We start from the raw sequence: 23626 nt of genomic DNA, 5'->3' as shown, positions 1-23626 counted from the left end.
GCCCTGGGGCAGCGTTGCATTCTGGTCCGCCCTTCGCCAGCGACGGTCAAGCTTCGCCGCAAAATGTTGCAGCTGGAGAAGATGCGGCGAAACGATCCACATAATAACTTCTTTACTGTCAAACAAGTAAATATTCCTGGAGAGATGTCCTCTACTTTTCCCATAACGTTTAGGGTTCAAAGTGACTTTCAAATGTTCTTGTTAAAGTGTAATCGGCAAACAGCTGCCGACAGCCCCGTTTTTTTTCTTTCCTTTTTTTATAGATAGGACAACAATAATCCATAAAAATGTAATCAATATCCATGCACGCACTCTGCAAGCCTGCTTGTCCTCAGGTGTTCCGCTGCTCAAGCTGGAAATGTGCAGTCCTTCCTCAACGGTTGTTGCTAGGAACTCAAGGGCATTGTCAGCTTTATCAGCGCCAGGTGATTCATCAGGCTGGTTGGTAAATAAGAGATGCTATCAAGCGCTCCTGGTGGCATTGAAGGCTCTTGTCCTAATCAATAACTTTCCAATTTTTCACTGATCTCTGCCTGTGATTAGCCAGACTAATCCAATACATAGTGTTGCTGTCCATTACGGTGGCAGGACAAAGCCTTCCTATTAAGACTGCCCCCCCGTACCTCCCTCTTATCTGTTGTTTTAGCGATATGAGGCGCGCCGGTGCTTGGGAACAGAACGAGGACATTCCCCGGGCTCTTCTAATTGCTAGTCAAGTTTGGGCCGGCAGATAGCAAAGAGATGTCACTCCGCCTGGCAGCGCCGCAGTCCTTTAAAGCGGTGAGACGGTAAACTAACCGGCGCACGGGAGGCAGGGCACGCCGAGGTACAATGGCTTGTAATTTTTCATCTCGCCTCGGTGGAAACGGCAGAAAGCAAAGTGACGGGAGTAATGAGGGAGCTGAGGGCGAGGAGGGGCGGACGGGCTGTCAGTCAGAGAGAGGCGGCCGTCAGTAAGGCGGCAGCAGCCACTTACTGATGATCTGATGCTGATGAGTAAGTTCAGGCTAATTTGAGTTAATGACTATAAAATGTGCATTAATTTTCCTTCTCAAAATGATCTGTAATAAGCATAACTGATGAAAGGGGAGATGAGAAGTTTCTTTTCTTTTCAACTCAGAGAGTACGCTATACGAATAGACAACTTGAAACGCTTGGAAATAAGAAACCTGGTTCTGCCAACAATTAACTATGACTTAACCTGTTGTTTTTGAAGGGGAAATATTTGGTAACATTTACTTTTTTGAGTTTGCAATCATGTTATAAAGGTATTTCCTTGTCAAAAACACACCTGGAGTGTCGCTTTGATTCTTTCATTAATGTTTGAGAAATTCTACAATCTTCCATGGCAACCATCTGCTGAGCAAAACATTTGGTGAGACAAAGCCCCGCCTTCGAGGACGAAGATCCTCCTTAGAGCCTTAGAGCTGCAGTTTCCAAGCTTCTGCCTCACAGAGCAGCTCATCCTCGCAACTCCGCCACTCAGCTCCTTCAGACTAGCCAGCAGCAATTAGCAAACAGCTGGTGGGTCTGCGAATCAGCTTATCTCAATGTACTCAGTGCAACACTTTTAAAATCATTAAAGGGTTAGTAAAGGAGCCATGTTGTGATGACTTCCTGAAGGTGAAGTGTCAGAAAGAGCAGGAGTTTTTAAAGAGACAGAGGCCCAATTTCAAGGCGCTAAAGTACAAAGTAAAATGCTTTTTCAAGTTTTATTTGATACATGAAGCATTTAATCATAACTGAAGATATAATATGAGACCGTGTGCCTGGGAAATACATACTACTGCCTCTTAAACCCAACTCGAAGGTCTTGGAGATGAAAATCACTGAAAGTTAAACCATCAAGTGAAGAACTCTGTTGTTCCTGAGGTGGTTCCGTCCCAGGGCTTTAGATGACTGCCTCAGATCCTCCTGGAGGACTTTTTCATCAAAATCAAGGAGTTGTTGACTTAAAACAAAGTCCTACATATTACTGACAAGTTACTTGTAAGTTAGTTTGTGCCCTACAGTATTTGCCCTAAAAGCCAGACCAAGAATACTTGGTAGGATTTTGAGGCAGCATTCAGGTTCTCTGCAACACTAATCTGGAACAAACTTCCAGAAAACTGCAAAGATGCTGAAACATCTTTAAATCAAGGTCTAAAGCCCTCATGCAAACTGGAACATTGCTAAATATATTTAATGCATATCTGCTTTATGATTTTTATTTGACAAAATGTAACGTTTGTCACCTGTTTCCTAATTGATGACTGTATTCTGTTTCCATGGTGTAAAGTGCTTTGAACTGCCTCGTTGCCGAAATGTTCTGTAAAAATAAACCCGGTGTGACTTGAGAAGACGGTAATTGTTGCAATCGTGATGATTTTTGTAGCAACTCTTCCGTGGTTTTTCTTCTTTTTTTGCGTTGTGACAAAATAAAAAAGCTGAACACTTTGTTGCTCTTTGCTCTGAAGAGTTGCATCTAAGAAGTGTCAGCATTAGTCATGCACCTTCAAGTTATTCATGTCTACAGTAAAAATATATATATACATTTATATATAGCTTGAAGAGCAGCTTCAGAGTGTTAGCTTCGCCCCGCTGTCATTCATCACAGGGAGCTGCCAGACTTAACTCAAGCTCTAGCCTGAGGTTAAAGTAGCAGCCAGCTGCTGAGCCTCTGCAGCTTTTCACACTGATGTCGGTTCAGAATCCTGCTCCTTCAGGCAGGCATCGGTTCCTGAAAATGATTTTCCCTCAGTTTGTCCGTATGAACGTGAAGGATGCGGATGTGCTCGGTCTTGAGATGAAGAGTCTTTGTTTAGCACAAGAGCGAGGGAATTGTTTCAAAGTCTCCACCTTCATCGTGGCTCTTTGCTGCTGCGTCTTTTGTGTTTGCACAATGTCAAGAAACATTTTCTTCGTCTGTCATTGTTCATCAGCGGTGCATGGCTAGTTCTGTTCTGTCCGCATGCAGAAAATAAAAACACAGAAAATTCTTCTCATGATAGCGCCCCGTATTCAATGTCGCCCTGGGAGGTGAGCCACAGCCCTCATCAGAACTCCCCCCGGGTCTCCACGCAGGTCAGTGATACATGATGCCAACACCAGCCCATTCAGTCAGTCATGAAATCTAGGAAATTGTGTCAGTAAAACTCCATGCTGGCTGCTTTTATTCCAGTTTAGTTTTCAAACTAAACTGGAATGTCCGCAAGCATTTAAATTTAGCTTGCGGGCATTTCTAGCATCGACTTTGTCCTTTTGTTAACACATCAGTGGAGAGCTTCAGCCTGCGGGCAGAGGACGTTTGGTACCTCATCCGTCAGATCCACACTGATTAGCCTCCGTCCTGCTGGACGCCGAGCAAAGTGGGAAGGAGAAGCCAACCGCCTCACGCCGACGAGCCAAAACTTTTCTCCCCTCGTGCTCTGTCCCATGGAACAAGCCGAGTAAAATTCCGGCTCCAAATTTCTCATTTTGCCATTACCAAGCTCACAACAATTTCACAGCACAGCAGTCACACCATAATGAACTTCCAGATGTAATTAAAGGCCCTTTCCTGTGGAGAGACCTTCATGAATAGGAGACAGACGGCTTTCCAGCAGCCTGTAATCACGGCGCCCTCCAGCTGAGGCGTCACATCGGCTTTGTTGTTGGCCAGAAATCCCTTCAGGATGCCGAAAGCTCGATCCTCCAATCGGCACGCCTCCACGTGGTGAAAACTAGAATTGCCGTGGCAATCCTCTGCTTCATTTATACAGAATCCGAAGCTGAAACGTATATGAGAGGGTAAAACATAACGATGGTGAATCATGTTTAACAGGAACTCTGACATTAGTTGGTAGCCTGTTTGCCTGAGGCCCCGTGAATCCAGCAGGATGGAGTTTTAAGCAGAGGAACAATGCATTTAAATAAATACTAGCATAATTACTGACTTGTGGACATTAAATATTAATGTATAATTGTAATCCAGATTTAATAAAAAACACTAATCTTATGGAACACAAAAACTCTGAGCTGGAATCACGTCTGATTATGATCCAAACTATCCAACAGGAAGAGGAACATTTCTGATTCAGCAATTTATAACTAAATAACAAAAAACTACCAATAAACATCCTCCTCCAGTGAAGATAAAAGCTCACATTCAAAAGAAAAACTTCACCATTTCTCCACCTCTAGAGATTTCCATCATTATGCCTTTTTCTTTTATATATCTCTTTCAAATTCAAATTCAATTCAATTCAAATTCAGAAACATTTTATTAATCCCAAAGGGAAATGAAATGTTGATGTAACTCTTTCATTTAGATTCTTCAAAGACTTATTGAAGATAACAAATGTTAATATTAGACATAAATAACTACACTAAATACAAAAACAGCAATGTTCAAATCATTGTTTCATTTATTAAAAGGAAAATAAAAACAGTGTATGTTTTTCTTTTTTTTTTTTTAAAATAAACTTTTTTTTTTTTTTTTTAAATTTAACATACTGGGGAAATTTATCTTGGGATTTAATTGACTAAATAATTTTAGGAGTAGTTTTACAACACTATAGTTTTTTCTGTACTTGAGTAACATTGTTAATTTATGTGAAAAAGTTTTTAAAAATGTTTTTTTCATAGCAATTTTGTGAAATGCACTGATTTCAATACAGTCAACAAACAACCTCAACCTAAGGCAAAAAGTTTTTTGTTTTTTTTCCAAATTGGTGTGTTTCATTTAAGCAAATTTATTTTCGTAATTCCAGTTTGCACAGATCTATGGTGCATATAAATGCAGATAAAGACTCTTTCGGGAGGCAGAAAGATCTAAAGTTCTACCCGAGCTGAACTTTAGTTCAAGATCCAACAATGAGAAACAGGATGGCCAGAAAAGAACAGCTTCTGATCCCAGAAGCAGCGCTGACCGAAAAGAAGTCTGTCCTCTGATGTCCAGACAACATCCTGCTGCTATGTCTGACTGGAAAGTAGCAACGTTTTCCAGAAGAGCAACATGTCACCAACAATCAAACATGTGGCTCAGGAGAACAGACTGAAGGTCCGGGTGGATGTGCTCAGCATCAGTCACGTCATTAAATCCAACGACAGTGAGCTACAAGCTCATCCTCACATGAAAAAGTTAAGCTGGAACTGAACGTTTGCAGCACCAGGATGGATATTTACTCAGCGGAAAAGTCTGGATTTATGAGGACACAAGTCAGGGCTTCTTTTTATTTCAGTGCAGCCTCACTGTCTGAAGACGTACAGCTTTAATAAAGGAAAGCTTTTTGACTTCCTTATTGTTGGGAGTTAGAGAAAAGAAAATTGAAGATTTTAATCATGTATTTTTAGCATATTTTGCTGGCTTGAGTTGTATGTAGAGTTGTTATTTATGTCTAGGACTTTTTCCCCTGTAACATTCTGCTGTAGGTTTGACAGATTTCTTTCATTTTTATTTTTCAACTTTGGCATCAGTTGGTAGTATCAGACAGCCATAACTATAGTTATAAACCATAAATAAACCAGTTTTCATACCCAATGAGATTCTGCCCAAAGGTCAACCTGGATTCCTCTGGCTGCTGTGATTTTAGTTTAGCATTAATGAATACAATAAAGAAAATAAAAAAGCCATAGAGATTAGAAGCATGCTTGTTGTGCATTAAGTCAGTGGTCCTCAACCACCGGGCTGCGGACCAGTACCGGTCCGTGGACCAATTAGTACCGGGCCGCGCAAGAAATAATTAAATATGTCCGTTCTCTGTATCGAGTCTGGAGGAGCTTTTATTTTGAAAATCCTAAACCGGATGCTGTCGGTTATGTGTTGCGTGCCAACATGCAGCAGAATGAGTAAGATACAACTGCATCGGTCTTGATCCTCACAACGCACACTCGCGTGCCACCCGTAAGAAAGAACGGCATCGGCACCCCCAACCTTGTCCACAGAACAAGGTCCACAGAAAATTTATGAAGGGTTGACCGGTCCGCTGTACTAAAAAGGTTGGGGACCACTGCATTAAGTGATAAATTGGTATCAATTATTTGCACCTAAACATGAACCTGTTGAACCGAAACATGAGTGTAGAGCTAATACACACCAACAGTCAGAAGCATTAGCTGATCATGAACATTACTTTGGAACATTTGTCCAGTCGGGCTGGATGAGAGTGAATGATTATTGTTCTGAACCAGAAGAGTCCAAGGTGTGGCTCGGGGGACATCTGGGGCTCTTAGAAGGATTTCTAGAGACCAACTCAAGAATAGCAAAAAAAAATTAACTTTGTAATCTAGTGCCTTGAAATTGGGCCTCTGTACCTTTAAGAAACTCTTGCTCTTTCCAACACTCTTTCGCATTCAGGAAGTCATCACAACATGGCTCCTCTATTAAGTCTGGTTTTTACCAGCTTTGCACAGAGAAGTAGCTCCTATAATGAGTTTAGCAGATGCTCAGTTGCACCAGGTGTTTGCTGATTGCCGCTGGCTAGTCTGAAGGAGCTGAGTCGGGAATTCACATGGGTGGGCTGTTCTGTCAGGCGGAAGCTCTGAGGAGGAGCTTTGTCCTTGAAGGCGGCGCTCGGCTCCACCCTGGTTTTTTGCATGGCTGCATGGTTGCCATGGGAGATTAAAATATTTCTCAAAAATGCACTGAAGAGTCAAAGCAACCCTTAATAAATTTGTGATTTGCCTTTATCCCTCATCATTCTCAAACCAAACATAACAGGGTAGTATTTGTCTATGAAATAGATTAAACTCATAATACTCTGGACCAACTCTGTGCTTCAAAAATATAAGCCACACGTGTTTGATTTAAACAACTCATATTAGTTCTTCTAAATCAGTGATGTGAACAGTTCAGTCACTCTAACAGGTCCTAATTTCATGATCTTCTCAGTCGGAACAAACTGCTGGTGTAACAAATCTACAGTCCTCTGCATCTCTCTGAGTGACGGCTGGTAGGGAAGCTCATTGTGCTGACGTCCTGCAGAATTTCCCAGCTTCAGCTCGGCCTGCCAGGAGCTTACCCTAAGCTCCAGCCGCACATGTGAACGGGCCGAGCTGTGATTACCGCCGCCGCCACCCGTCCGCATCAGGGCTTTAACCATCCGACATTCGGAACCTCAACTCGTCTGTCCTCAGAGTGAAACGCTGCATCGATACATCGTCTGAGCGCATTGCGTAAAGGAGGAGCGCTGATCAAAGCGAGTGAAAACTGGCGGCCTCTGTGCTGGTAAAAGACACGTGCCAGTAGCTGACGAATTTCGCAGCTTAGTGAAAATCTCATTCTGTACCTTCTTAGAGGAAAGAAGCTGCATTAAAGCTATTGGAATCAACGACTGAATTCTAGTAATAACTTCTCACCAGAGAGGAAAGAAAGAGCGCTGTCTTGGAGGCGAGTGAGAAACTTAAACTGAGAAATTCACAGAACTGCAAATAAACGCTGCTGTTCACCATAACAGCCAGAAAGTACAATAAAAAAATGCATTTCATTATTTTGGGCGTAAAACTGTTCCTAGAAAAGAGGAAAATTAGGGATATGTTTACTATTAAAAATTGTGATATGGGTAATACTTACTGAAATACATATTTACCAGGAGATATACATACTGTCTACCATCTAAAAGTGATCAGAAAGAGGAACATAATGATTCCAGTTCAGGCTCAGAGTCAAACCCAGAGCTCCGCCCACGCGCACTACCAGAGATGAACCTATCAGGACCGATACTGAAAAAATTTCATTAAATGTTTGACCAAGCTTGAGATGCTGTTGGTGTATTTAAATGTGTAGAGTCATGAAATAACTTTGTAATTTAGTACCTTTATGCCCCTTTTAGAAAAAAAAAAAAAACGTTTCAAATCAGTTCAGCTCTGTTTTCATGTATCGGCCAACAGATATCTGTATCGATATCGGAAGTGGAAAAATCTGGATTGGTACATTCCTAGGCGATTCTCTTACAAAATTGAGGATACCACTTCCTGTTGGTCACAGGAAGTAGTGTGTGACCTCTTTAAATAATACATCACCTTATTTCCTGTGAATTCACTTCATGTTTTCCTTAGGGTTTATGCTCTCGTTCGATAAAAAACAGATCTTACCGGTGTTGAGGTCTTTATACTCCTGGGACGTGTGTTCGTTCTGGTGCACCCATTCCCCGTTGCATTTGAAGAAGATCTGTAAGGCGGGCGTGGCTCGGCAGCGCAGCTTGATGGGATTGCTTTTCACGATGTAGGCGTCCTCTGGCTCCTGGATGAAGTGTGGCAGCGTGCCCTGCGCCGAGGGCAGCGTGTCGGCCTGGCCGGCCGGGGCGCCTGCAAACACACAGCACCTCCGTCAATCATTCAGGCTAAAAACAGGAACGGGCAGTCTGCCAAACACTAGAGCTGTTTCCCGTCGGTTTCACGACTTAGCAACAATAAAAACAACAACAAAAAAAGCTGTTAGTTTTGCTTTATTTTTGCTAACAAAAGTATAGAAGACGTGCTCGGGATTTTCAAAAGAAAGCTCAAATGACAGCTCTCTATTCATCAGAAGCCGAAGCGCAGCAGAATAATTCCCCCGTCTTCTTCTCGTTCTAGCAGACCTGCTAGACAGCAATTTGCGGATAAATGAAATCAGAAAGGAACAAGTGGAGAGGAATTAGGAGGAGGCTGATTACCCAAATTGTGGCAGTGGAGTCTGAATGCATCACTTCTCAGCCTGTATTCTGATTCAAAGCAAAACAGGCTTTTTGTGGCAGCAGCAACCAGGACTCCAGCTTTAATGAAGCTTCATGTCACGTTACTGTTTTTGTTTGACGTTAGCAAAAAGCACAGCCCGGTTCTCCACTGTTCTTCATCGTGGCAGCTCATCAGTCTAACCACAGGTTTGAAACAGGCTGATCTTGAAGAGTGAGGCAGAGCGACTTGGAGTGTTTTTTTCTTCTGTGCTGTTCCTGCTTCCTCCGGAGCAGGGACAATGAGGAACAGGACGTTTGAGCTCCTTCTAAGAACAGCGCTCTAACCCCATCAAAGCGGCTCTAGTTGAGCTATTCACTGCTGTAAAAAGCCCAGGAAAGCCATCACCACCCCCTAACCTCCACCCACCACCACCCACTCCCCATCACATCCAACTCTGTCCCCTGAAATCGAATCTGACCTCTCTCCACGGCTCTCTATCACTGTTGTCCTTGTTAAATGGGTAAATGAACGGATGCAGGTGTAGAGAGGAGGCGCACTCCAACAGGAAATGAAATAAACAAACAGGAATAATATGCTGACATTACCTGCTGGCAGATGGATGGCCACCATATTTAGACTGAATATGCTCCATTTATTATTCACACTGCTGTTATTATCTTGTTTTTTTTATTTATTGTTTGTTGGGTTAATGCTAATACATATATTTACATGATGTCTTAACACATTATGCTGAAGTATTTCCTACTTTAATATTGGTAAAACACACGGAGACGTGGGGTGTCATTTTCAAAATTGGAAAAAAAAATAAATAGACTCAATAATTTTATACATACTGAAGAAATGGTGAAAGGAGAAAAATGAAAAAGAGCTGGGTAAATATTGTGAAAGTGGTGGTCTATATGTAGTAACACACACACACACACGCACACACACACACACACACACACATAGCATGTCTTATTATGCGCCTCAAGGCCCATAAGGAGCAGCAAGTCCTCAAAACGCAGTATTTCTTGGGAAAATGGGCCTTACACTATATGAAATACAAGGCCTCACACACCCACACACACGCACACATCCCCACGCCCGCGCCGCACATGCCCATGCTCACACACACACCCAAGGTTGCATATATGAAACAATGAATCAAATTCCGAGTAATTATTTGATTATTGAAATAATCCACTCAGCGCAGTCTGCCAGGTAAACATGTTACACACAGTGGCTTTTTTAGCTTCACCTGCTTCAAATTCTGTAATAAAATTAAAGAAAGGAAAAAGAAATCTCTTTTTAAGCATCTTTTGCTACATGTAATCAAGCGCTCATTAAAAGAAAGCTATTACTTTTGAAGGAATAAGATTTTAATTTTCTTATTTAGAAAAGTAACTGAGTCATATGTGTCTTGTGATGTATATTAAATGTTATGTATAAAAAAAGAACACATTTAGTAGTGAAAAGAAAAATTTGCAGAGTGTGAAGGTTTTATTCATCTGATCAATTAATTATCAAACTAATTGATTACTAAAATAATTGTTAATATATATATATATATATATATATATATATATATATATATATACACTATAAAACAAGGTGCAGTCCAAGCCTCTTCCACCACTGCTGTCTGTTGAAAAGCTGTTCTGGAGCCAAACTGCCAAGTAGCTCCGTCTGCACACTTTGCTGTGTCTCCACAAATTTGCAGGCATTCATTTTCTTTTTAAAACCTGCTGAGTGTACAATAATGCTCATCATGTATCATGTTTCAGCTGCACATATTGCCAACCAATTGTTTCGCCAACTTTCCCATCGTGAGCGATGTGTGAGTGTGGCAAACCTGAAGAAAAAATAGAGCGTTCCTTTAAAGTGGTGTGGATAAATAATTGCTGCAATTACATCTAATGCAATTTAGAAAAAGAATGGGCATTAAATTGACTTTTAAATAAGCTACTAAACAGGGAGGCAGAAGACTCAGGAGGCCGATTACAATAAGAGTAAAGAAAACATCACATGATTAGAGAAGAGATATTACACAGTTTTCAGCAGATATGATTCTCATTAGAGCTCAGTTTGGATGGTGTTTTATTTTCAATTAAAGTCAGAGCACACAGACATAGAAAAGAAAAAAAACCCTGCAAATAACTACACAGAAAAACACAATAAGTAGCAACCTATTGTTTAAGATGACATATATTAATGTGTGTTTTATTTCAAGACCTACTAGTCTCGCACTTGTGCTTGGTCACTCATTTCCTCCTATGCCTAAGCTCCTCCCCTACATTTAAATACGAATAGAATATGTCTGCAGCAGAGCGTGACGTTTTCCACATTCTGCAGCGTTACAACCCAAAAACCACCATTTTATTTTAAAAAAGTGTCAATACTGAGGGAATATCTACTCCACCAGCAGTTGGATTACGCCTCCAGTAGAGATGTTCCGATCCGATACTAATATCTGAATCGGTTAAGATGATAAAAAAACAAATCGTAGATTGGGTGTTGTCACCCATAGTCTCCCTGTTTGTGCAATTAGACTATGCACAAAGCATAGTGTAATTCTATGCTTTGTGCTCTCTATTATTTATTCTACGTTTGCTGTTCTATTCCTAATTGCACTGACTGAACAGGTAAAAGTTGTAACATTTATGACCAAGCTCTTGGTGTATTTAAGTGTGCTATACTGGAGCAGAGTTTTCAAATTAATCATGTCTGTTTTAACAAAAGGAGCGATTCAGATACAGTTGTCAACCCATTAAAAATAAAATTATAATCAGCACAATTTTTCTGTATCAGATCGTATCGGCCCACACTAAAACTTCATGTCGGCATCGGAAATGAAGCAAATGGTTCGGTGCATCCCAGTCTTCACCCGGAGAATTTACACCTTTCTCTTTACAAAGCAGATCAAACTCAGTCACATTGAATTGAGACTTTGACTAAATCTGAAATTTGACCGTATTACCACATGAATATGCTGAAAAAAAAAAAAAAAAAAGTTCTGCAACCTTTACAATCCTAGGAGCCATATTTGCATTCAGACCAGATAAATGACAACTGTTTAAGAGCTGCAAATGTTTCTACGTTAGGAAGTTTCATTTTCAGAGCACCCCATTTTATTTCAGTTTGCAGACTTTAAAATCAAGAAAAACAATAAGATGGATAGTTTTCCTTTTATGGGATGTGGAAAGTTATGGAAAATGAAAGAAAGTACTATTTTCCAACAACAAAGATCTAAAACAACACCACTGGTATTTTTAGTATGATTCTGTCATGGAATATTTGTTTATGAAATTAATAAATATTAATCATCAGAAATGATTGTGCTTTAAACCATCATTTGTTTTTAATTTCTAATTCAAAACTTTCATTGATAATGATTTTAAGGCAGAGGTTTTAAGAGCATTGTGGAAGGTCCATACAGCCACTTACTTCTTGAAGCAGACGTTTATCAAAGAAAATTAAGACGTCTGTTTCTGTAAAATCTTTACTTGAAGACAAATATAGTTCCTAGGATTGTAACGGTTGCAGACTAATGCTGAAACAAGTCTAATAAAGGCCAAAGTTTGGGAAAGAAAACCACTAATAGCAAAACTAGAAAATTGTTTCAGTTTGAATCTTTTTCATTTCTTATCATTGAACACTGAACATTCTCAACGCAGAAACATTTTTCCTGACATCGTCCACATTCTTTCTGTAAACACGTTGCTCTGATCAATCCCACCATCTTGGTTCTGTCTTCTGCCTCACAGAGAGCGAGACCCCAGAATCTGACCCAGCTGACCCTCTGCTGAGATGGTCATTGTTCTCCTGCAGTTGTTACGCATTCCTGAACCACATGAACTCGCCCTTTACTCCGAAATACATTAAAGAGCACAGCTCTGTTCACTTTTCATTTCAGTTCTTGGTTCATTCTACCTCAGTCCGTCTCTCTCTCTCATGGTTCTGGACTCCAGTCTTCAGTCGGGCCCCTGTTCCCAGCTCCCTGGCCCCGCTCTGCTCCACGTCCAGCTGCTGCCCCGCTCTGTCTCAGGGCAGCTACCTCCTGTCAGCAACTCTCGCTCCAGCAGAGCTAAACCTGCCCTCGGCAGCTCTCTATTCCAGAGCTGCTTCTCTTTCCCCACAATCATTTGAGAAACTGGGCTTTCCAGGTGCTGCAGTGTGACAGACTCTTCCTGTGGAGCTAAATCAAGATACCTGTGATGCCATAAGCTGCTTTCTGTTTACAGGTTTGACCTAATTATCCCTATGTAGCAATTCCAATCTTATGCTTCCAAGAAAATGATTATTTTACTTCACCATTCTTTTGATTTGTAATGATTTTTCATAATGTTCACCTTAATATAAAGATATTATCATATACAGTATACACCAAAAGTTTGGACACACCTTCTCATTGAGTTCAATGAGAAGGTGTGTCCAAACTTTTGGTCTGTACTGTATGTGCATATTTAATAGCTACACAGATGGAATCACTTGGAGGAAACAGAAAACAATGCATGCATAAACTGCCTGTTTTTCACCAGGGGTTTGTAGCAAACAAACAAACAAACAAACAAACAAACAAAAAAAACAGTTTAAACACGATTCGGAAATGTGTTACAGCATGTTAAAGGGACAGTATTACATATTTTATACCACAATCAACAAATTATATTACCTTCAGTTGTCAAAAAAATGCTGTTTATGACTTCATAATTTAAAGATTGTAAATTGGGCCACTGTCTCTTTAAAAACTCCTGCTCTTTCTGAAACGCCGCCTTCAGGAAGTCATTACAACATGGCTCTTCTATTAACCTTTTAAACAACGTTTTTACCAGCGTTGCTCTGAGAAGCAGCTCCTACAATGAGCTCACCAGATGTGCAGTTCCACCAGGTGTTTGCTCATTTCTGCTGGCTAGTCTGAAGGACCTGGGTGAAGGAGTTGCGGGTGAGGTGGAAGTTTGGAAACTGCAACTCTGAGGAGGAGCTGCACCTGGAAGGCGGAGCTAGGTCCTCCAAGTGATTCCATCTCTGTAGGCATGCTCCATGGCAACCATTACAGCTGAATGGTTGCTATGGAGATTAAAAGATTTCTCAAACATGTATAAAAGAATCCAGGCAACACGTGAGGTATGTTTGTGATGCGTGAATAATATTACAACAAGGTGTAAGGTTAATTTTAAATAACCTTGCCTCTCTTACAACAGGTCATACAGTTGGAAGGGCTGAGAAAAGCGCTGGGGTCAGAGGGCATAGATGTGTGGGATACTTGGCCCTCGTGACCCAACTATCTGTTACGCCCATGGAAAGCAAATTACGTTTACAAATTTTAAAAAAATCCTTAGCAATGAAAGTCGGTTACAGAAAACATGCAGGAGGGACACAGATGGATTGACTGTGTGAATGTTGGTAGTATTTTACTTGGTGTTTTCATACTAAAATCAGGTTGTTCAGCTCTTTTCAGCTGTCAGTCTTGCTATTGAAGCAGTTCAGTTAAGTTAAAATATAAAAAAAAAATAAAAATCTGCACATTTTCCGCAGATGACTTTAGCCTCAGCAGGAATTTTCATCCAAAGAAATATTCAACTTTCATTTTCACAAGTAATGCAATTACATGGCTTGAAAAGCATGTTTAAACAAGACAGAAAAAATATGGAAAATGACGAGTCACTCAAAATAGCCCAGAGTTTATGCAGAATTTCCATAAACATGGTCAAAATTATGCAAAAAAAAAAAAAAAAAAAACTGAACGGGGCCCAGGAGCTTTAAAGGAGTGCACACTTAGAGAAATGGGCTATTGCTGCTCTTTGGTGTTGATGTATTTTATTTCCTCCTAACAGATGACCTTGTTTTGGTGCAGGAATAAAAGTCACATAAAATGTGGGGGAAAGAAAAAAAAAAAAAAGCTTTGAAATGATTTATTACAATCTCTTCACAAAACCATTCAAACTGTTATACTTTAATGTATTTTTAATGTATAAAAATACTTTTGCAGACAGAACACCTTACCATCATTTAAAGCAACGACTAAAACAACAGCTAGGGCTTAAAATGCGCCTCCATCCAGCCCCTTCGTAACCACTGAGCCTCCACGCTCTAATCAGCTAATTGCTGCTGTGGTGGACAAAAAAAAAAATACTCTGACACGGCTTTTGCTTCTTTCTTTCATCCATTAATGATGTGCTGTGTCCTTTTCTCTTACTGCTTAGGCATTCGGCACATACAGAAGCAGCAGATAATTGGTACAAGGTGACAATTCACGCTCCATAAGCCCTGCAGCCGTGGAGCCTGCTGCTCTACCTGTGATGGATGCTCATAAATATCGGCCTTAATGAAGGAGATGACTGTGGCTCCTATAAGTCACTTATGTCCTCATTACGCTGGTTAATTTTAACGCTGCCTTTGAAGCACTCCCTCCGCCCTGCTGGCTGCCTGTCACAGATTTCCACCTGACTTGGCAGCAGAGTCAGACCTGCAGCAGATAAACGCACCTGGCTATCAGGACGGCTGACGACGCCTCCGAGCCAGGGGGGCCGTGTTCAACAAAAACAGACTTAGATCCGCCGTCTCTCAGAGACATGCCAGGTCAACAAGCATTGCACCCAGAGCCTGTTTGGAGATGCAAGAGAGGCTAGAGACATGGACGGCGTTTGATGATGGAGAGGCTTTCATCGCACACCGTCGCACCGCAACCACGCCAAGACTGTTCTGCTTCCAAACACTAAAAACGAATCATTCTGAAGAGGGCGAATCAAAACAGGCGATAAGTTGATTCCTGTCAGATTATGGGATCTCGTGCCATTACCTTATTTTATCAATAGCTACTTTTTCGTTAACGATAGGATTGGAATTCTATGGTTGAATTGAAATTACAAAAATAAGTAAACACGGCAATTTCATAAAGAACTCATGGTTTGTGCAATGGGATCGGGTGTTTTTTTTTTTTCTTTCTTTTTGACCGTTTTGAAAAACTGCAACGGAAACACTTTTTTCACATCACACAAGTCACATGATCAATAGCCAGATGTTACTGCTGGCGAAAACAGTTAAGAAAATAACAGGAAGTGGTAGGAGGATGATGGTCTGGCTTTTTCTCAAGACAATGTAGAACTGGATCCTCCAGAGCTCTCAGCATCACACAGTTTATAAAAAGTTGTGTGTCATTCCAGTGTGTCCATAACTCTTCCATCGATTAAAACATCTGACATTCTCAATAATGACCTTATTTCCACATAAGCTTCAGTAACATGAGTTTGGATGACCTTTGTCCACAGTGCCGACCCTCACAAACCCTTAACACCAGTGGTAATGAGCAGTGGGAGAGTTGGGAACCTCGCTATCAATTTAGGATTCATCCCACTTTTATGTTTCGCTTCAGAATCTATAACTGATTCAATAAACAGCTAGGAGGCACTATAGTTCAAGGCCTGAACTTCTGTCCGCTTTGCATAAAATCATTTACTCATGCCCTTAATCCACCGTATCGTAATATACAAAGGCGTCCTCCACAAATTAGATTCTAGACAGTATAATAGAGAACACCGTGTTAGCCCGGAGAATATAATTAGAGTTGGATAAAAGTTTCATAAAGGCGCATCCAAAAGCCTCAGCTCTAATTGACAAATGAAAAATGTTTAGCACAAACAATATTTGCTGCTTGTTTATATGGATTATATTTGTACTTCTTTACTATATTGCCTGCAAATTAACTTGGTAAAGAATCTTGAAACTAAAGACATTTCTCTTTTTTTCAGTGTTTATTTTTAGGAGTCTGTTAAGAAGCAGAATTTCTATTTTAGACCCAGAGTGTGTAAATATTAACATTCTGTTGTCTATGAATGTACTGCTGAAATGTTTGTTTGTTACCACGTGGCTGCGTCTTCTGTGGCGGCCATCTTGTGTTCCAGCCTCAAACCCAGCTCTTTCACAGAAAGTGAGCTGATAGGAGCCGGAGTTTGATTGGTTGAGAATTAGAAGAAAGTCAAAATTAATAAAGAAAATAAATTGACTTGTAAATTGTGCACTTGCGTACATAACAGACGTTTCTTGTCAACTGCCAATAAAAACCAAAAAGAAGAAGAAGCCATTTTAAAAGCTGCCTTAATGCTCATAGAACAACAAACCGGCTTTGTCTGCTGTTCAGCCAAGTCAGAGTGGAGACTCCTCTTTTCCACACCTCTCATAAAATTTAGTCTAAGACAAGAGTCAACTCTAAAAGTGTCCAAATTCAGTTTAGAGTTTCTGAGACTGCATATGTTTACCTCCAGCTGCACATTGACATCTTTACACTTTGGTTACCTCAAACTTTGCTCAGAGTAACACCAGCTGCAGTCTCACACTGGATTCAATCTACAAACAGAGAGAGAGAGAGCAAAGCAAACCTTTCCAAAGGTAACTTTTCCTTTCATTTCTATTCTTTTCACTAATCCTAATCTGAAGGATTAGTTTGGATTTGTTTGGATTGAGCTTCTGTGAGGGTAATATCGGTAATAGTTCCTTTTAGCTGTAGCAGAGAGATACGACATCACAGTGAGCTTCTCAGCTGAATCGGAGTCCCTCCATCTAACGTTCAAACAGCCAAGAGACCTGGAGAGCTCAGGAGCGGCGCCGCCTTTGATGTCGCTGATGTGAAATCCGAAAGTTTACTCCGTCTCCCAGCACTGCGCCACAGCAGACAGGGAGGACCGACACCGCTGAAAAACTGGAGCAACCAGACCAGGAACAAAAAGTATCAAACATAGCAAAAATAACCCGAGAGAAGTTGGCCTCCCCACCTTCTTCAAATCAGACGTTTGTGCTGGTTTGCGCAAGTTTGTGCAGCAAAATCTTTTGTTTGTGCCGCTATCATTTTAAAGATATTAAGGAATGTTTCCAGAGGTCATGAAAGGTCAAGCAGCCCCTCTTACTTTCTTCAAATCAAACAAAATTAGTGTCAATCAACTCGACTACGTTTGTGCAGCAAAACATTTTTTGTTTGTGCTGCTTTGGCTTTGAAGATATTAATGAAAGTTTAAAGATCAAAAGGTCAACTAGGTCCCCTAAATTTTACTAAATCAAAATTACTTTTAAACTTAACTTTTGGACAATATTCAGCTGGCTCCACCAGAGCTCTCGCAGCATCACAAAGTTCATAACAAGTTGTGTGTCGTTACAACTTGTTGAGTCCATAACTCTTCTGTAAAATCACTGATTACAATTTCCCCGAAACGCTGCACAGGTAGCCGCTCTTTAGTGGGCGGGGCTTGTTGCTCCAATGCCTGAACAAGACGCTGGCAACTCCTCCCACAGATAGATGATGAGCAGTAGAAATATGGTTAAGTTATGAATATATTTATTGTAATGGCTTACTTCTGTCGCTGTCATTATTATTCATGACTTGTAGGGTGAACAAGCTTATTCATGTGTGATTTTTGTAATGGAAGCTAATATGTTGTGCTTTATGCGATAATAAATTATGAAATATTGTGGTCGTGTATGATCTGTTGCATCTAAATTACATCAAGAGATTTGTAAATATCTACTCACATGTTTTTTAATTAGTGATTTAGACAAATAAATATCTAACTGCAGGCTCACGGGCAAATAGTTCCCAAACTTCTCCTTCATGAAAGGTAAATGATGGCAGCTCACTCTCAGCTTGCATTAGCATCACTTGTAAAAGGTGTGAAATTCAAAGAAAAAGAAATTGTGAAAGCTGACAGGACTTTCTGCTCCTCCTTCCTGGTTCTCCTGGCTGAGCAGAACATTACTATTTCACACAGCAGCTGCAGATTCAAAGTCCTTTCAAAATCTCTTACATCCAGGAGACCACGGGGGACTGCTTGTGGATTTTCATAGAAAGGTGGGAGCCAAATCTGAGCAGCGCCAGCAGTGGGAGTTTTGACTCTACATGGTGAAGACCCTCTCAGCTTTTCAGGAACAGTTCTCGAATATTTGATAGGCAAGGAGTGAGGAAATGTCAGAGCAATCCTTGACACATAAGGAAAACAAGTGGCTGAATAAGAAAGCAGCAAAAGGCTCTGCATGCGGCGCAGAGAGACCGCAGGGTGAACTCTAGAAAACAGTCGCCAGAATCACTGAAAGGACACCGACTTCAGTGAATACACGCCTTTAGGGCAAGGCAGACACACACACACACACACACACACAGTACAGGAATAAATTCAGTGACATTCACTCTGACCCCAACGTGAACTCTGAGATAAACCTGACTTGAATCCCAAAATTGTGCAATTCAGTAATTCTGATTCTAAAAATGGCTTCCATGCTATTGAGCATCCATGAACACTTGTTCACTGCTGCTGAAGGTAACAGCTACCTGATTGCGTACCTGGGAAATACTTAATAACTGCAATATATTTACACATGTACTCTATATATAGGTTACAGATTCTTCTTCAAAAAACAGATCAGATTGTGAACCTTTCTTTCTGAAAAGAAAACAGAAAAGGAGATTTTCACTTTCCCCCAAAATATATACTTTTTCCATGTCCTCTTTCTCCTGAACCCAGCATTTTATATTATTGGATGTTTTATCCGACTCGTGCTACTTACACAGAGTGAGCTGGGAATGTGACGAAGCCGCCACTAAAAGCCTTTCAGTGTAGCTCCTCACTGGTTGGAGATGATGAAAGCTTCTCTGCTAATGTCTTTCCAACCCACCATTGTTATCTTCACACCTAGACAGCCACCCATTTAATGCTGATTGGCTGAAACAGGTTCCTGTGCGCACAAAATATAACCTTGAGTGAAGCGGGATGGACTGGTGAATATATGGGGCTACAGGAAGAGGTCTGCTCACATGTGTGCTGGATAGGAACCCTGACGGGGATGAGCAAAGTGAAATGTTCATGTATAATATTGCAAAACAGAAATTTCACATTAGTGTTCGAAATAAATAGGACTCGGATGTAGCAGGATATTGGGAGATGGTCAGTCGACTGCAGGGGATTAGACATCAGCGGGTGAAGGCTCAGCCTCCCAGAATGAGAGGGGAGTCGGCCACATTGTTTACAGATACACATACTGTGGCATGACGTTGTCGAGCAATTTTCCTGCCCCAGCACCCGTCATCCCGCCTGTATGCTTCTCAGCAAAGCCTCTTACACGGCCTGTAATCAATTTTAAAAGGTTGAACGGTATGAAAAGCAATTACACGGCACATGTGTCCACTGTTGGAGAGGGGAGGTGGCTTCCCCAGTGATTACAGTGCATGGATCTGGAGCTCTGTCAGTTCTAGGTTGTTTCTGTTAGATCCTCTTGTTACACCAGAGGCCCAAACAGCCTTGCAGGCCTGATAGACAGTGACAGGCTCTGACAGTTATTGACAGGTTCCTGCGCTTCCCAGAAAGGGCAACGAATAGCGGAAGCGAGAGAGAAACGAGAAGGCGTATACTCTATCTTTGGTGTGCTCAAAGATCTGGTGTGTGAGTATTTTCTTTTAAAATAGCAGAAAGTATTTTATTTTATTTTTTTATGGGCGGAGATGTGGATATTGCCGATCTAATATCTGCCACTCTTGATGTTTTCCAGTGACACGTCTCTTTAAATTTTCTCTGTTTTCCACCTTTTCATGTTATTGAAATACTTTTACAGCTGTTTCCTTTTAGCACCTAGTCGTCTCTACTGGATTCTTTGGAGCCTTTGGTCATTTTCCATTGTGATTCAGTTCTACTTCAATATGCCGTCATCATCGTCATACAAAGGCAGGCTGAAAAGTGACATGACGTGACTTGTATGCGACACAATTCATATTTTTGGGTCAATCTCTATTGCACTCTTTACATCAGTACAAAAAAATGTCTGCACATCATCGTTGGACGCTAGTGATAATTTGAGCGAAGCCATTTACCTCAAAGCTGGGAGGACGATGAGTCACTCCTCTGAGTTTTTAAAAATATGGGGTATTAATATCACAATGAGATCAGCTTGCAACTCAAAGTCAAACTCCAGTCCTGGAGGGCCACTGCTCTGCAACCTTTAGATGTGACTCTGCTGCACCACCTAAATAAAATAATTAGGTTGTTAGCAGGACTCTGGAGAACTGATCTACACAAGGAGGAGGTAATTAAGCCATTTCATTCCAGTGTTTTGTACCTGTGGCACATCTAAAAACTGCAGGACAGCGGCCCTCGAGGACTGGAGTTTGACACCCCTGATCTAGCCAAACTGTGATTGGCAGGACGTCTTTCGGTGTTCCATTTTTAGTTTGTTTGGAAACCCAGCAAAGAAGATCCTATAAAAAGTTCTGCTAACAAGAACTAGTAGCTAAAGGAAAGCTAGCAGAGAATGATTTAAGAGACTCATCCATTCTGACACTCTCTGGAAATGAGTTCTGACCAAAACATAACGTACTACTGTAAACTATGAACAATTCAAAATTAAAGAAATCTCAAAAATGTGCTTAATTAGATTATGAAAGTAACTATATCTAACTTCATTTCTCCTGCTTAAAAAACAAAAACAACAACAACCAAAAAAAAAAAAAACAAACCCAAAAAACAAGCAGATTTATTGCTGTGATGATGGGGCTTTCAGGAAGCTTGATAACTTTGTAAGCAGTCAATATGGACACAGATGGTTGTACGCAAAAGCTGCAGGCTTATCAGCTTTTATATTTAGCTCTTGTACATAAATGTGTAGTGGTACCTTCAATCCAAATCCCCAGAATGCGTCTGAAGCCAGCAGGCTGTTATTAGCCGACCAGCCAGTGTACCACTGTCAACGTCTGAAATGAAGGTGACACAGACTTACGTTTTACCACAACATCACTACTGATTGCCTCACACCTACACTAACCTTCCAGTTGTAAATCACAGGATCATCAGATTAAAAATGAATCCCCAGGCATCGCAGACAAGCATCGATAGACGCGCCCTCAGACCGTAGGATTCAAAGGAAGCTTAAAGCTTCCAGGAAAAAAAACATTTTAAAAAATCCTGGAACATCTTCTGTCTGTGCCAAGAGGTTTAAAGAACATTTTGAAGCCGAATTAATTGATTTTTCATTTTGTTTAGTACCAGGATGACAAATTAAAGCATGTTCAAAGGATCTACCTTTAAAGCCCAATGTGAAAGCTGTTACAGATGTTTGTATGACATTTGACCACGTTGTGCTGAATCTTGTTTGTTCTTGCCTTTTTATATTTAAAATGTATACAATATAGAATATTTTAATAATAAATTTGACATATTACTGTCTCACAGGTATAGAAGTCCAGAAAAGCAAGGCAGCCTAACTTACCACGAACAAAAAAAGGAAAGGAGAGTAATAAAAAAAAAGAAAAAAAGTGGACTAATTATTTTTAGTTCTGCTGCATTGCTTTGAAAACACTTTTAAACACAATATTAGAAAATGTGGATGGCTAAATAATGTGTACCTTTAATCTGCATGTAAATGTAAATGCTCCTGGCACGCTCCAGTGGTGGCTGGAAATACGCCTGGAGAGCAGAGCAGCAATCCAACTCCAATCTGAAACGTCTTAAAAAAACCAGAGAGAAAACTCTGAATCAAAGATCGCTGCCCGTTGAAGCCGGTGGGAGCTCTGTTTATTGCTCCTGACATTTGAATAAAAAGGAGATGAGAACAAAATACCACAGACACATTATCTCACAAACCAACATAGTTGCACCTTGTTTGAAAAATGTCTCCAACCCCTTCAGAATTAAAACTTGTCTGAATGGCTTTAATCACTGTTTCAGCTATGACAAATGCCTTAAGCGTTACCTGGGTTCTCTCCTGCCACAATTTAATTGAAAGGCCAGAAACTAATTACCAACTGTGACTATGTGACAAAGTTGCAATTCCAGTTCATTTCCCTTGTCAAACACGACGGGTGGGCGAACACTAGAACTTGTCAAACTCCAGGCTCCCTTTGCATAATCCTCTACCTCCTTCTCTTAGTACATTCTGGATGTCCAGCTCACTCCAGTCTCCCAGCGTGATGAACCATGTGGTAAATTAAAACTCAAAAGAGGAAAGCTGAGCAAGGTGTTCAGTTTGGCGGAGCCACAAACTGAACACATTTAGTGCTCTGACCAATCAGCTAAAAGAAGGAGAAGTTATGAACAATGGCATAATTAATCTATGTTGTGACAGTGTAATATCAGACAGATGACCTATTGCCTTCTGAAGAAATGCACCGCTCCCAAACAAAAACAACCAATCAGAGCCAGGAGGAGGGTTTTAGCACTGTCCATTGACTTCATGTACTTCATTAGCTCAATGTGCTAATGACCCGCCTCCTGGCTCTGATTGGTTGTTTCTAGTTAGCACTGGGAGAAGGCAGAGGAGTTTGATTATCTGTCTCCCACCACACTGTCACGACATAGTGACAGTTGTAAAAGTTACATACTGTAGCTTTCAGCTGTGCAAATGTCGCTAAATACAAAATCAGCTCATGAGCTTATTTTTTAAATGTACATTTTTTAAAATCCAAATTTTAACAATAAATTGAGGTTAACTTTAACAAAACATCACAATGTTAGTTATTTTACTTTCATGTTAGGTAGAAGTATATTTATGCATGAAAGTATATTTTCATTTCAGGTAGAGCTTAGCTAAGCTTCGCTAAACTGTTAGCTAAGTTTAGTTACCGTAGTTAAGAGTTAACTAAACATCTGAATCTGTTACATTTCTAATGATTTTTTTTAATCTGATCCATTTTCAAACATACTATGCTCCTAGTCTACATTCAACATGGTGGCTTAGATTTCCATAAGAAAAAGTCTAAAATACCAGAGTTTAGTTTAGGTCTCAACCGCAGACTGAATAGTAAAAGTGACAGCTCTACGTCTGTGCTCAGCTCCTGTAGCGTTTTAGCTCAGATCCTGGAGCCTAGGACAAAAGAGGTGCCAGCTTAACTTCAGATCAATTCTTCTGTTAAACCGGATCCTGGCACAAGAACTGTAGGACAACGTCACTGCACATGGTTTTCACCGTCTTTGAGCTTCACCTCTGGCTGAAAAACCCCCTGAGATCCATCAATCAAAAAGAAAACAAAAAGATTCACTGTTCG

The 23626-nt window shown here is 40.7% G+C and overlaps 1 protein-coding gene across 1 annotated transcript in view; it reads right to left on the bottom strand.

The window, feature by feature from the left end:
* Positions 1–23626, bottom strand: part of unc5db (unc-5 netrin receptor Db) — a 209452-nt gene that overhangs the window by 104742 nt on the left and 81084 nt on the right. Inside the window, exon 3 of the mRNA XM_044110930.1 lies at positions 8053–8265. Within this exon, the coding sequence (XP_043966865.1) occupies positions 8053–8265 (213 nt within the window). The remainder of the gene's footprint in view (positions 1–8052; positions 8266–23626) is intronic.

This window comes from Gambusia affinis, linkage group LG03, assembly GCF_019740435.1.
Source record: "Gambusia affinis linkage group LG03, SWU_Gaff_1.0, whole genome shotgun sequence".
Lineage (NCBI taxonomy): Eukaryota > Metazoa > Chordata > Actinopteri > Cyprinodontiformes > Poeciliidae > Gambusia > Gambusia affinis.
Note: the sequence above shows the minus strand (reverse complement) of the source record. Positions and strands in the feature narration are given on the sequence as shown.